This window comes from Wasmannia auropunctata, unplaced genomic scaffold, assembly GCF_000956235.1.
Source record: "Wasmannia auropunctata unplaced genomic scaffold, wasmannia.A_1.0 LD336097.1, whole genome shotgun sequence".
Lineage (NCBI taxonomy): Eukaryota > Metazoa > Arthropoda > Insecta > Hymenoptera > Formicidae > Wasmannia > Wasmannia auropunctata.
The window spans coordinates 1696591-1711488 of record NW_012026793.1 but is presented as its reverse complement, the minus strand read 5'-3'; the positions used below and the strand labels follow the sequence as shown (position 1 = coordinate 1711488).

Sequence of the window (14898 nt, the reverse complement as noted above, 5' to 3'; positions counted from 1 at the left end):
ATTATCAGAGAAGCGCGACCGGTGTTACGAGTCCTGATTGGACACGCAAATGGCCAATCATAAGATTGATTTATCGCTATTATAAATGGCTACCGAATAAATCAAACTTATGATTGGCCATTCGATGCCATTTTTAATATTTTCTAGTACTTTTGCGATACTGCCATAAGCCGGTCGCGCTTCTCTGATAATCTAGGACTCTAGGCATACGGAACGCACCCCAGATGTTGCTACCATGTTTTCAATGGGGGCGCGCTGGGCGCGCAGTCTATCTTATTGTCTATGGTTGAAACTCGCCCGCTCTCTTTTTCTCTTTTTTCTTTTTTTCTCGATTTATGCCTCTACGCTGCCATCTTTGTCGTTTCGTGTGTCCTGTGCGCTCGACGATTACAATTTATAACGTGTTTGGTGGTGTTTGGCGTGGTCCGGTTTTGTTAGATCTCGAGACTGAATTGCATCTTTTGCGTGCATCTTGCGTCCACGATCGCATCTAGGTCGCGTGTAAATCTTCACGATGAGTACCGACAGTATCGAAAAGCTGTACAAGAACTTTGGTATTCTCGCCGACGCCAAAGATAAGCTAGTACAGGTGTGCACAACAATTAGTTGATTACTTAGTTGAGCACTGGCTACGCTCGATTAAAAATATATAATCGACAATCTTTTTCTTTCTCTAATATAACTCCAATTGACGCTACGTTTTACCGAGTTATTCCCGCAAATTATGCCTGCCGACTGAGACATGCGAATGCATATCTCGAAATGCCGGAAATGCGTGTAGCGTTCTGCATGCATCTGATTGCCACATATTTCGAAATCATCAAAATTGAATTTTTTTCTTTATATGTCGTTAATATTCTATGAATGGCTCGATATTACAGTAGCTTGCCGAAAACGTTTTCTGTGTACGAAAAGTTACTGTAGTCGACGAAAATTTTACATATAATGGACATAGTGATCGTTAAAATTCTTATTTCCTAAATCTTTATAACAATTCGTTTTAAGTGTAATTATGCATGCGATTACAATTATATATTTCGATTTTGAACATGAAAAGATTTAACAGGAGAGAATTTTTTATTTAGGTAGGAAGGAAAAAAGTGATTCCAATCCAGAATGCATATAGGGTAACTGTCCCTATTAGTGTGCCCTGAACTTATTAGTGTGCCTTTATATTTAAATAAGTCATAAAAATAAACTGGTACAAATATATAGACAAAGTATTTTTTTTTATTAAGTTAAAGTATTAACTTTATAAAAAAAAATACTTTGTCTATATATTTGTACCAGATTATTTTTATGACTTTCATTCCATTTCCATTAGTAATTTTTATGACTTATTCCATTTCCATTATTAATTATTAACACAAAATATGTATTCGCGATATTTTTTCTGCAATTGAAAAATAGACACCAATTCTACGAAATATTATAGAATAAATTAAAATTTATAGAATATGTATCTAAATAATATATGCAAGATGCTCACCGTTTGGTATAATATCTTGAATATGCTTAAATACGGTATAGTAATTTAGAGGTACACTGGTAGCCATCGACATTCGCTATAAACGGACAAAGCAAGTTGATCAGATACAGAGAGAAAATCTTTATTTCGATTCGTAATTAAAAACAGAACTCACGTGAACTGATTGCCTGTTCTGCTCGGCCTTCGCCGCGAGCTCCTTCCACCACGGATGATTTCGGTCGACGCGCCATTTCCGACTTCTCAATGCATTGGTCAGACATTCCGTCGCGGGCGCAATGTCGGATTGTATCGCGACGGCGGACGGCACGGAGTTGTGCAACTCTTCGGCGCACAAATCGATCTACGGAGTTTTATGTCAATGTACGAACGCTTACAGCAGTTATATATTAATCCTTGTGTAGATGATCTTTCTCGATCTTTTCGCATAAATCAATCTTTGGATTAAAACATATTTTTAACACTCACGCAATTTCGTAAAAATGCATTTAGTTCTCTCAATTTAATTTCGATAAACGAGAAGAAGATTGAAAATGAAGTCTCATCACCGCGAGCTCTTTAAAAAGTTTCGACGCGTCCCAAGCGTATTGCATGCTCAAGGAAATTATGTATCAGGGACCACCGATTTATCATTTACCTGTATGACTTTGACGTTGTTTTGAAATCTGGGTGAACGTCCAAAGTGCAACATCCAATTTAATCGCGCGCCCAGCAACAGAATGACGTCGGAATGTAACAGGGCGTACGTTCGCGCGCTAGAGACACAACGCTCGTCCGTGTCCGGTACGACGCCCTTTCCCATCGGGGTCGGTAAGAAGGGTGCGTCTGTCGAGTAGATGAGCTCTCTCACCGGGTGTTCGGCTCGACCGTAAGCGGCTCCTGTACGTACAAAAGGCATAATGAATTTAAAAAAAGGAAAGAAACGAGATTCGAAATAATGAAAATTTTTTTGTAAAATCCGTGTATTTACCCTTGCCGATTATCACCAAAGGCTTCTTCGCCTTTACCAATAAATTCGCTGCCTGCTGGATTAATGTCGCATCGGGATACGATAGCGGCGGCGGTGGGCAGCATGAAACCTTAGCAATCTTACTTTCGTCCACGTTTTGGGTCAATAATGTAGCGGGTAAATCGAGATAAGCAGCGCCTGCAAATAATGTAATGAAATGTAAGACCAAAAAATTTATTTGATACCTTATTAAAATTTCGCTCAAATATCTCGTACGTTAATAGAATTCTTTGTTTATTTTTTTGTTATTTCCTATAAATTAAATAATTAAATAATTATTAAATACATTTCTCGTAGAAATGCAAAAATAAATTTTGGAAATCCAAAGAATGTCAATCGTAAAAAGACTGGAAAAGCTCGTAAAAGTTTATTCATCCTAATTATAAATTAAAAAGAATAGAAAATTGAGGAAGAGAGAAATGACTATCAGTCTCAGGCTGCGTTTGGAAAGCGCGCTATCATTCTATTTTCATCAGTCATTAGACATAAAACAAGGATAGAATGACGCAATAGCGTTAATGACGCGCTCCCCAAACGCAGCCTGAGAATGATAGTTATTTCTCTCTTCCTCATTTTTCTTTCTTTTTAATTCATAATTCGGATAAATATACTTCTTAAAATCTCAAGACATTATAGAAAATGCTATAAATTACAAATTATTAATCCAAACTTTCAGATACGCGAGACGTTAAATTCTTGCAAACTATCGCAAAGCTTTCGCCAATATATTTTAAATCCATCCGGTCCTAATTCACGCTTCTCCAATTTGATTCGATAACTACAAAAGCCTGGTCCTTATACCTGGTCTACCGTAAGTGGCGAGTCGTACAGCCTTTTCGACGTGCAGCGGTATAAGCGCGGCTGACGGCGGCCTCGCCGCGTATTTGCAATACGGTCTACTCGCCTCGACCTGTGGCCATTCCTGAAATCCACCGATGCCCTCGTGATCCTCCGGGCAGGACCCTCCCAGTATGAGCACAGGCCTGCCGAAACGAACGGGTGTGCTCAATCAGAAGCGCCGATTTCGAATATTCACGGTTATTATTCCTAACGCGCTAAGAAAATCTAAATTATATAAGTTTTAGCTACAAAGCGAGGCTTTGTATCAACACGCGATTTCGTAAAACTTTTCATTAGATGGCAAAACAAAAATTGCTGTTCCACGTGCCCGAGATGTTTTCATAAGGAAAAATCCACAGACCGCAATGACGTAATTGTCTCGATCGCCGCACCGTGATTTCAATGCAATGAGATCGTAATCACAAACGGCAGTTGGATGAACAATTTCCACGACGATTTCCTTACGGCAATAAACAAAATTGCGTCGAAAATTGCCGCGTGTGTCGATCGTTCCGTAAGATACGGAAAAATAATTAATTAATCAGCTTCCGTTCCGTCGCGAGATTCTACTGTATAATATGTATATAATACGTGAATCTGTGATATTTTTCTCTCCATACTTCGTGATATTTTTCTCTCACGGCTATTGCCAATAATGTAACCCCCGTTTAATGTGATTTGAGCTATTAGTTTTAAGTGTAATAATTAAGATCGCACAGGAATCGCGTGATAAGAGAGGCAACAGGTAATTTACTTACGCATTAGCAATTCATTCTCGCAGTTACATTGCCAATAACGTACTACGTTTAATAATAACTTCGGCCAATTATTAAGATAGCAGGAATCGCGGGTCAATGCTCACCAACAATTTACTTGCGCATTCGCCATGCCGCCAATAACATGCAGCAACCCCGGACCAGAGACACATAACACCACCGCAGGTTTTCCTGGAGGATAAAGATTCATTCATATAGGATATCAGATAAGCTTTATGGAGATAAAGATTCCATATAAGATTTCATATAAGCTTGCTTTTTTTATTTTGCTCAATTTTCTATTATCTAGTTTATTTGTTGAACAACGATTACAGTCGAACGATACGAGTTATTATCGCGTTTTGCAATGGAAATTAATGTGGTTTTGCCACAAAAAATGTCCTCGTCTTCCATTTTACATTTACAAGTGCGCATATTGAAATAATTTCAAAAAAACTTCAACTTACTCGTTAAATATCCGTAAGCTTGCGCGGCGTAGCAGGCGGCCTGCTCGTTTCTGAAACCCAGATACTGCATACCGACGGATTGCATAGTTAGAGCCAAATCAATCACAGGGTGTCCCATGATGCCGAAGACATAAGTCAAGCCCTATGCATAATAATATAGCGTATAGAAAACATTATCCCGGAATAACTCGGACATAACTAAATGTGTGTAATTAAATATTATAATTCACATATAGATCTCCTTCTATCTTTGCATACTTCTTCCTGAAAAAAATTTCTTTTATCTCTTAATTTTTAACAATTGTTTATATATCTTAAATTCATCAAGATTTCTAAGGAAATATCGTAAACTTCTTCAGATTTTATATAAATTTTCTTCGGAATTATAGAGTGAATTAAAAATCTTAAAATATTTTAGAATTCACATATATAAACAATTTTGGAAAGATGTAGATTTTTTTAACATTTCTAAAAAGTATTCCAACAACAAAATCTGAGAAATTTTCTAGTTAAAAAAAAGTTATAAAGTTATAAAACTATATAGAAATTACGAAAAATTTTAAAATTCATATAGAAATTTTGAGAAATTATGTGAAGCTCTAAAAAAAATTTTTTTCATCAGAATTGCATTTAAAAATATATTAACAGGATCGATCGATAAAAGCTTATATTAATTGAATATGCATTGAAAGAAAATTTAAGTTAGCAAGTCTCATCTAACTGTTCCCTCTAATCTCGATCTTCTCTCTCTCTCTTTTCTCCCGTACGTATCTGCTTATACATATATATGTTCTCAAAAAAAGACATTAAAGAAGTCGGTCTAATAATGTGATAATGCGGCGCGCAGTAACATAAACAATGCATTTTATCAGGACATATAGATAATGTACAACCCCGATGAACTCGCGCGGAATGGAAACGAGACGCAGACTCCGCGTCTGTCGCAGCATCCAGTAGCTCGGTAGTTTCGACCGATCTGTATAGGTATCTGCGCGATAAAGAACGACCGGTAAAGCAATCTGATTTTCAGCATGCATCAAGAGCACGATGAACGCACGCCGTTAATTGCGCCGCCAAGAAAGCGTAAGTATTAATAATTGTACGATCGCGATAAGAGCATTCCGATTCGGTATTCGCGCCGCACGAACAAATTTGATTTGTGATAAGCGCACGCGCGCGCGTCACAGGATCGCCCTCACACACACACACACACACACACACACACACACACATTTTTAAAATATTTTTTTATATTGCGAGTCCGAGAATACGAATGCAGACTGCAATAAGTGCTCTGTAAAATTAGTCTTATCCTCGACTTACTCCGACATCCGCTGTCAACGATTGTTACGTCAAATCGCATCATCATTTCGGCTTTTCGAGCGTATCGAATCCTCCTGCAGTTTAAATCGTGTGCAAGAAATATAAATTGTTGCTCACTATCGGCACCTATATAATTATTAATATTACGGTCCGCAGCTTGAAGATGTTACACCAAGTGTCATCGCTTCTACCTAATTGTGTATTATGTACCCGCGCGGTTTATTTTCATTACAATTAAGTATAATTATCAATTTTACAACTAAGTATAATTATATCGAGATTCCAATTTATCATCGGGAACAATTTGCAATTAACGTAATTTGAAAAAGTCGCGCACGTGGTGCGATGCGATAAAACATGAAAATTAAGTGTAATATATCTATTGGATATAATTAGAAAGGAAAGTAGCGTTAAAAATGGAATAAAAATAAATCCAAATTCCGGCCGGTTGGAAAACCCAAGTCCTCGCACTCCCCGCCAAGTCAGAGAGCGAGGCCGTGATAAACAAAAATGTAAATCCGATCACGTGAGCGCCACGGTGACCATAACCTTCAAATCGACGTGCAATTTTTTTTCTGCGAAACGACTGTCGAGAGACTGTCGAGATTCTCCCGGGAGGAAGAACTGACGCAAGAGAGACCTTATGCAGGAGCTTCCTCGAATGAGAGTGCCGCAAGGATCCCGGAATCAAGGATACGCTCGGTGGCTCATTAAAATGTAGCGCCGGAGATCCGCGGTGCGGAAAAAAAAAATACCGAGTCCCGTACCTGCTCCTTCAGGGCCTCCGCTATGATTAGATTTCCGTTCTTCATCCTGCCACGCGCCTCTTTCGATCCTCAACACGCCCGGATTAATACGGGGAGAATAAATGCCTTTCGTCGGATACGTAAACTGTCAACTCCCTGCCACGTTCGCGAGTCGCGACTAATTGTCGCGACCGTTGTACCCGCGGTGATCATCGAGTCGTAAAGACTGATACGCAGATATGACTATTTGACGTCATCGCGTGCTGAAAAACAACGTTTATTAATAATTTCAAGGGTTTTTTAAAATTATTTCCAGGGGTTTCTAATTTCGAGAAATTTTAATTATTTCGAGAAATAGAGAGAATAGATTTTTATTTACGTCGCGCCAATCAACGTGTGAAACACTATAATTATTATAACTTTAAGTTATTGTTCATGTAAGAAAAGTAAATAGTAATTTAAAATCACTATTATATAAGACATTAATTGCAATGACTTCGAATTATTATTCAAACTATATTATTCATATATGAAATATGGTAACTTGTAAAAGTCATAATGATTATAATTGTCTGATATTAAGATAAAGTAAATTTTATTCAAAATAGCCTTGGCTATAAATATGAAGCATCACAAAGACGTAAACATTATATATCTAATAAAATTAAATTTAAAAAAGTTTTATTGAAAAATAATATTTATTTTTATAATAAATTTAATAATTTTTTTAGTCCTTTGGCTTTTATTACCACCTTTTCCAAGAAAATGCAATAAATTGAAGGTGCTTTATATTTATATAATCAAGCCTGTATATATTCTGAACGATAAGTATGTGAAATAAAGGATAAAATTCTTATCTATATATACATTGCAATCAAAAAGTTTTATCCGTGCCTTTGTAAATCTGCCATTTGAATCCAAACTTTTATTCCATGATAATGATATACATCTTTAAGCTGTTACGGAAAATTTCGGCATAATATGGCAATAATTTGCGAATCGAAGTTATGCCGGTCAACGAGTAGAAAGCCGGTAGAAAGCGAAATAGGAAATGGCTCGTAACGCGAATATTGCTACCACGAAAATAGTGAAATGGCGAGACGATAACAGGTTGCAGTGTCTCCCAAAAATATATAAATGGAACATACCGTAAAAAGAGAGAGAGAAAGAAGAATTTTATTCTCATTTCCATCTGTAATTTAAATTGATACGTGATACGCGCGTTGAATACGAAAGAAGGAAGCAAAGGGAAAAAAGGAATTTTAGTACAAAGAATCTATGTATGCAGAATCTATGTGGTTTTCTTTCTCTATCTTTTTGGTTTTGTTTTCTTTTGGTCGCTTTCTCTGTTGTACATTTTTCAGATAGGCACATTTTGATTGCAACATTACAATCTCTGTTAGAATCAAATAGTTATAAATATCAATTAGTCACGTATTCAAATGTACAAAGAAAACTGTACAAAACTGTAATTTTGACAATTAACTATTATATATATCTTTATGAATTTAAAAAATATCAAGGACATCGAAGTTTACTTTATCAGAATTTTATTCCTTTTTTACAATTGTCTTTTTGTGACTTGCCTTTATAGTTTATGATAAAGACAAGTCGCATATTTTTTACTATCGCTGTACATTTTTACTATAAGCATACCCTATAAGATTAAATTACAATAATTGATATAGGATCGTCCCTTTGGAAAAAAATACTGTTGCAACTGACCTTGCGTTTATCCAGTTATGCGTCAGCTGATTTGTAGTAAACATGTCTTATTTTCAAATTAAAGACAATTTCTTTATCTCGGAACGTTTAATCACAAGGACACGACAAAAGATTTTCTCATAAAATGTCCATTTGCATCTAAAAACGAAAATAAAATATAAGTAAAAATTCCAGTACATTATTTTTGTTAAAAAGTCACTACTTTGCCAAAACGTAAAGTATGAAATAACAATTTCTGAGCTCCATTTATATATTATTAGTGATATTTTTCCAAGCAAAAATATGCAATATATTTTTGTGTTTTCAGGATATAATGTTGGTTAAAATTTGAATTTATATATTTGTCTACTAAATAAGAATAATAAAAGTCTAATAAAAGAAAAGTATTTAAAAAACCATAAAAGAATTTTTAATTCGATTAATACGATCTATTAATACGATACTTTTTATCAAAAATTCTTTAATGTCAGGCCAAGGTCTGTCTAGTGTAGATACATCACACTATATGTCAAGTACAATGAAACGCACGTAAATCGGTTTACCATCCTCGCAGATAAAAGCCTAATGGTGCACGCACGATTTACGTTTGTATAATGGGTCGATAACACTAAAACGTGCTATATATCGTGTAAAACGTTCTGTCCTCGAACTGTTTCTCTTTTGTAGCTACATTGTTATAATAAAAGCACAATTTTAAGAATTTTGTATTGTAATTCATTTACATCTGTTTATAGAAACTCTATAATAATTTTTGTCATATTAGTTTTGTATAATTGTATTTTATTATTTTGTTCTTCGACATACTCCCTTACAGAAATTTAATACTGGCAGATAAGTGATTAATTACTTTTTTTAAATAAAAGAATTACATTACAGTATTGCTTTTTTAATACTTAAAATAAGTCATTTTCAGTATTAAATTGAATTTTTCTGTAAGGAATGTATTTTCAGTACTGGAAGTTCAATCGAAGTACCACATTTAGTACTATACAATTTTGAGAGAACTGTCATAGCAATTTTCCATAATACGTATAAATTCGATTTTGAAAACGTTACATCTAGCAAAAATTCCATATTTTAAAAAGACAGTTCAATATCAAAATTTTGCTATTTGTTCAAAAAAATTTATTTTCAGAAGAAAATCTCGTTGGAGGTTTGCAGATTACTCACCGAATACGATAAATTTTAAATTTTTCTCCCACTAGTTCTCTCGAAGTCTTCGTATACTTATAAGAGCGAGCTCTTGCTACCTGTGTGGGGGTATAAATAAGCTCCATGTTCAATGACTGTTTTGTGAAACTAGACGACGAACGGCAATCAAACGGTGATGACCGACGCGCGAGAGTCCTGAAAAAGTGAAAACGTCACGTATCTGTGAAAAAGTGTATTTGAATTTGCCAATTTCCCGAATTGAAACTTCAACATGAAACAAAAATTTCAAAATTTGCAGCTGCGGCTCTATCAATTATTATCACGTGAGTCAAATTTTTTTCTTCCTTGCAGAATTTGCAGAATTTGTTTCACACATTGCAAAATTTTTATAATTAAAAGATTTAGCGTTAAACTTTAACTTTCATTACAAACTCAAAACTGAAATTGAAACTAGGAATTATTCTAACAATCCTTTAAATCTCGAGCATTTTTATACTGTTCCATCAACTAAATTTAAAGATATTAAAATAGAGTTTCGTATATAAAAAAAAACATGGAATTGGCATACAACTCTAGTTTTCTTTCTTATTGTATCACTTTAATTGTGTCCATTGTGTTACAATTTATAAGTTACTGAGCCTTCTTGAACTTCGCAATTTTTTTCGCATATGCGCAAGTTTTTACTGAATCGTTAGCAGTACAAAGAACATCGAGTCAAATGCAAATAGACATTCCATAAAATGTAACGATAATAATATATAATAATCTTTATTACAAATGCAAAAATAAGAGACGTGAAGAAATGAAAAAGAAATAATTGTGTACGTGGAAACGTGAGGCGCCAGCAAGGCTGCGGTTATGCCTGCCAATAACAAAAAGACAAAAGTTAAACACACGCGTGTATGTAACGATATTCGAAGTCTAACGAAGCCTATAATGACTTTCATTTGTCGTATTTTAAAACAATGACGATCTTTTTACGAATACACGAGCGTCTTCAAAATTTTGTACTAATAAATTTCATTATGGATGATGAACCAGATTGTGAGCTTGATATGTCTGTAAAATGCTTGGAATATTTCGAGCAGATAGTTTGCATATTTTCGCAATCACAAACATCTGTGCATATTTTCGCAATCACAAACATCTGCTTTATATATACCTCATTTAAAGAGAACTCAAGACCGCGCAATTAATTACAATCACCTAAAATCTCTTCGTCACGTGCACGAGAGTGCGGTGCGATGACGATGGTTCAATAAACTGAACGTGTATATTGACAGAATTGTAAACGCAAATGATTCGAGATTTGCGATTCAACATATGAAAGAAAAAACTAAACTGCATCCGCGAATCTAGTTGGCATGGCAGTGCAACGCAAAATTCTGTCAATCGAATTTTGCTGTGAATTTTTCCGCTTCTCCGAACGTTCCTAAATGCGGGCTTTACGCGAACATCTCCCGTTTCACACTCCAGCGTTTTTCTGGAAACTTTTAGGTAAGTACGAATTATTCGACGGAAGTAATCACGGCGAAACGTTAGGAGAGATATAGGCAATTGTTATTAGACTAAAGGTTATTGTCTATTTATCTCTTGTCCTATTTCGATAACATAATTTATAAGATATATTCTAGAAGAAACGTGTTCTGATCTGAAACATATTAAAATAAAAAAACATCACAGACATATACGATTAAAGAAAAATAAGAAATATTTTTTTACAATATCTGTGATTATAATTTGATAGTCTTTTTAGAAAATATTTGAATTCTAAACAAAAATTTTCAGTTTTAAATATTCTAATTCTTCATATAAATTAAAACTTTTAAAGTAAATTCTCCATAAAGACATTACATAATTTTACTTATTCGTAAAAAATAATTAATCATCAATAATTTAAATTTTATTAATATATAATAATAAACCACATTAAAATACTCACATTTTCGGCGTTTTGTTCAAAATCGAATTACCTGAATAGAAGTTCATTAATGGAAGAAAATCAAATTATACATTCTCGGACGTTCTCTATAAACCATCTCACAATCGCAGATCGATTTCAATAGATTAAAGAATCTTTGCCGAGTGAGAAGGCTGTCACTAAAGATTCCCTTTTTCCTGTAGGATGTTTTCCGATACGCATTTGGATCTGCGTAATGATGTTCACCGCCTGCTGGACCAGCTACTCGTGCCGCTTGCAAATGCCGATCCTGGTGGTGCCGATGATCGAGGAGGCGCCGGTCAATTACACGAACGGTGCATGCGTATTCGACGAATCACGACGACGCCGTGACGTCATCGTCAATCCGCTCGATCCAGTCAGCTACCTGGACCAATACGTTCTGGATCTCGTCCAGGAGGAGCGGGACAGGAGGCTGCTGGAACGTCGTCAAGCGCAGCCGGTGACACGGCCGGCGGACGCACCCTTCGCGCTCTTCAGCGGCCTGCCGTTCGACTGGTCCCCGACAATACGGGGTCAACTGCTGGCCAGCTACAGCTACGGCAACGTGCCCGGCAACTTCATCGGCGGCTGGCTGTCGATGAGATACGGGCCGCGCCGCGCGATCCTCTGGACGTCGGTCGTGGCCGCGGTGGTTTCGCTGATCAGCCCGTTCCTGGCGCAGTGCCACTGGAGCGCGTTACTGTTCTCCAGAATCGTCATCGGTGTCACCGGCGGCACCACGTTCCCCGCGTGCCATACCATGGTGGCGAAGTGGGCACCGCCGCACGAACGGGCACGCATGATCTGGTCCCTGCTGGGCGGCACGTTCGGCACCATACTCACCTATCCGATGATAGCCGGTATCGCGGAGACCATGAACTGGGAATCCGGCTGGTACATACCGTCCTTGCTGATGGTGATATGGATCTTCGTGTGGGCATTGGTCGCCTACGACTCGCCGGGGGAACACCCGGGCATCAGTGCCGAAGAGAAGGACTATATTTTAAGGTGAGTTCGAACGAAGAGATCCACCGATTCTCTCTTCTTTCGCAGCGAAATTGATTCAATCGAGTAACGTGATTCTCTTGTAGCGCTCAAGCGGGAATTGTGCGGGCTGAGAAACCCCGGTGGAAGCAGACGCCGATACGGCAGATATTAACGTCGGTGCCGTTTATCAGTCTGATCATATGCCATTTCGGTAATCTCTTCCTGCTGTTCTTCTACCAGAACTCGCTCATGCTGTACCTGACCAAGGCGCTGGGATTCCAATTGACGAAGGGCGGCGCCGCGGCCGGCGCGCCGTGGGGCGCCAGGATGCTGTTCGGATTCTTCTTCAGCTGGGCGGGTGACACCATCAAGAGGAAGCAGATCATCAGCGTCACCCTTTTGCGCAAATCCGCGACTATGTTCTGTAAGCATACTGCGCGAAATTGCGATGAGAGCCAAACTCTACTTCATTCAAACGCGAGTCTCTTCAATCGTGTCAATATATACATTATATAATTAATATTAATATCTTGAAATTCCCGGATCATATAGAAAATATTTGGGGGCTCGGATTAACATTTAAGTAATCAGAATTCCGTTCTTCCAGCGCATTTTCTACCAGGAATCTTCTTGATATTGGTCGGCTACGTCGGATGCGACTTCGTGCTCGCAAACGTTTTCCTGTTCCTGGCACTGGGCTTCAACGGCGCTGCCCTTATCTCCAATCTGTCGAACAATCAGGATCTCGCGCCGAACTTCGCTGGTTTCCTTTACGGTATCATGAATACAATCGGCTGCATGTCCGGCATGATTATCCCACCGATAGTCGAAGAGATAGCCGGCAAATATGGGGTAAGTCTGTTAAAAATCAATTAATTTAATTGAAAAAAGTATAACTAATTTCTCTAGCTATTGAACGGAAGTTATTATTATCCAGACTTCATCTGAGTCGATTCGACTGTCTTTCAAATTATTTTCTCAAATGTTTTCCCTCGTGGCCTTGTCTTGACAATTATTTGCGATATGATATTATCCATTCTTTGTATCTATTCCATTACTTCTATTCTGTATGCGAACTGCAGCGTAACTATACAGCTCGCATAATTGCGCGGTTAATCGTGATCGTCAAGATCTTCAACGTTCCTCGAGTTGTCATTTTTTGTTTGTGTGACGTTGCGTAATGATAACGTGGCAATAACGTGACATGAACGGCCCAACGCGGCGAGTGCGGCTCTCTTATCCACACCTGAAATGTCCGTTAACATCTCCGTAACAACCGACAATTTTAATCGTGCGGCTTGAGCGTAATCCTCGACGGGACGATGGTTCTTCGAGTTGAAGGAGAGGAGGGACAGCGGACGCACGCGACGTTACGCAAGCGGAAACCACGCTTACGCGAGGAACGGGAGATCCCCCGATTGTCGCGACGAAAGGATTGTCCCCCGCTCTCTGATCTTTCGCGTTTAAATTGTACCGCTCGACCTCCTCCAATTAAGTGACTACTTGGCACTTGCAATCCTTTTTTATATGAAGATTTTAACATAAATCTTTTCCTTTCCACCAGAATCCGATCGACAGGTGGCAGACACTCTTCTGGATCGGTGGCGGGGTGTGCATTGGCAGTATGTTCGTGTTCCTGTTCGGAGGTAGCGGTAATATACAGAAATGGAACGAACTTCGACCGCTCGAGGAGGACCCGAAGGAAAACGTGGAGGCTGGGCAAAGAATGGAGCCTGTCGCGCGACCTACTTAAACGCGACGGTTCTAAAGTTCTATTCCAAATCTAGCAATGACGCGTCGCGAACGGCACGATAGAAAAATTTAATATTATTGACAAGAATGTTCCTAAATACAATAGGAAACATTTAATTGAAAGACTGAAAAATGAGAACTTTCTTGGAGGAAGATTTTTAAAAATTGAACTGAAGATTATCTGAAGAATCAAGACTTTTCAAAAAAATTTTGAGACGCTAGGCTGTTTAAAAAAAAAAAAAAAAGCCCAAAATAAAAATGTTAAAAAAAATCTCATAAAATGAAGACACTTAAAGAATGCGTATGACAATTGTATCGCGTATCGCTCACCTTTGCGTAGCTTCGAGTTCGTTATTTATCTACCCTTTCGCATTTTTGACAATGTCGTTTCATTAAATTTCTTTACACATTTATCACATCCTATATTATATTTACATATATACCATCGTCTTATGTTATATAGTTGAATAAAAAATTGTCATTCCTGTTATTTCATTTTATCCTCGCAGTCAACCGATGCGTATATCGGATGTTTTGAAATTATCAAACCGGAACATCTCGTGTATACACAAGAATAGGATGACATCAAAATAATAAAAGCGTAATAATGAATGTACTCTTTACCTGAACCTTTTGTATCTTTATATAATTCAACGTGGTCCGTTATAGAATGCCGTGTCAAGAAAAAAGAAGGGGAAGAGTAAGGATCTGTGG

General features: G+C 37.5%; 2 protein-coding genes across 4 annotated transcripts in view; one reads left to right on the top strand and one right to left on the bottom strand.

Annotated features, from left to right (window-relative positions):
- Nucleotides 1-8465, bottom strand: part of LOC105462561 (2-hydroxyacyl-CoA lyase 1) — a 10027-nt gene extending 1562 nt beyond the window's left edge. Inside the window, exons 1-9 of the mRNA XM_011709252.1 lie at nt 8352-8465; nt 6648-6889; nt 4558-4699; nt 4198-4282; nt 3297-3478; nt 2457-2633; nt 2124-2365; nt 1644-1829; nt 1490-1565 (exon numbers count right to left, since the gene is read on the bottom strand). Of these exons, the coding sequence (XP_011707554.1) occupies nt 1490-1565; nt 1644-1829; nt 2124-2365; nt 2457-2633; nt 3297-3478; nt 4198-4282; nt 4558-4699; nt 6648-6692 (1135 nt within the window). The 5' untranslated portion in view covers nt 6693-6889; nt 8352-8465. The remainder of the gene's footprint in view (nt 1-1489; nt 1566-1643; nt 1830-2123; nt 2366-2456; nt 2634-3296; nt 3479-4197; nt 4283-4557; nt 4700-6647; nt 6890-8351) is intronic.
- Nucleotides 5226-14813, top strand: LOC105462562 (uncharacterized transporter C38C10.2). Of its 3 annotated transcripts, XM_011709253.1 has the most exons (6): nt 9697-9826; nt 10787-11000; nt 11628-12453; nt 12537-12856; nt 13040-13284; nt 13997-14813. In XM_011709253.1, the coding sequence occupies exons 2-6, from the start codon at nt 10940-10942 to the stop codon at nt 14183-14185; spliced, it is 1641 nt and encodes a 546-aa protein (XP_011707555.1). In that variant the 5' UTR covers nt 9697-9826; nt 10787-10939; the 3' UTR covers nt 14186-14813. The 3 variants fall into 3 exon arrangements, with proteins under 3 accessions (XP_011707557.1, XP_011707555.1, XP_011707556.1); XM_011709255.1 differs by lacking the exons at nt 9697-9826; nt 10787-11000 and adding an exon at nt 5226-5640; XM_011709254.1 differs by lacking the exon at nt 10787-11000.
- The last annotated feature ends 85 nt before the right edge of the window (nt 14814-14898 follow it).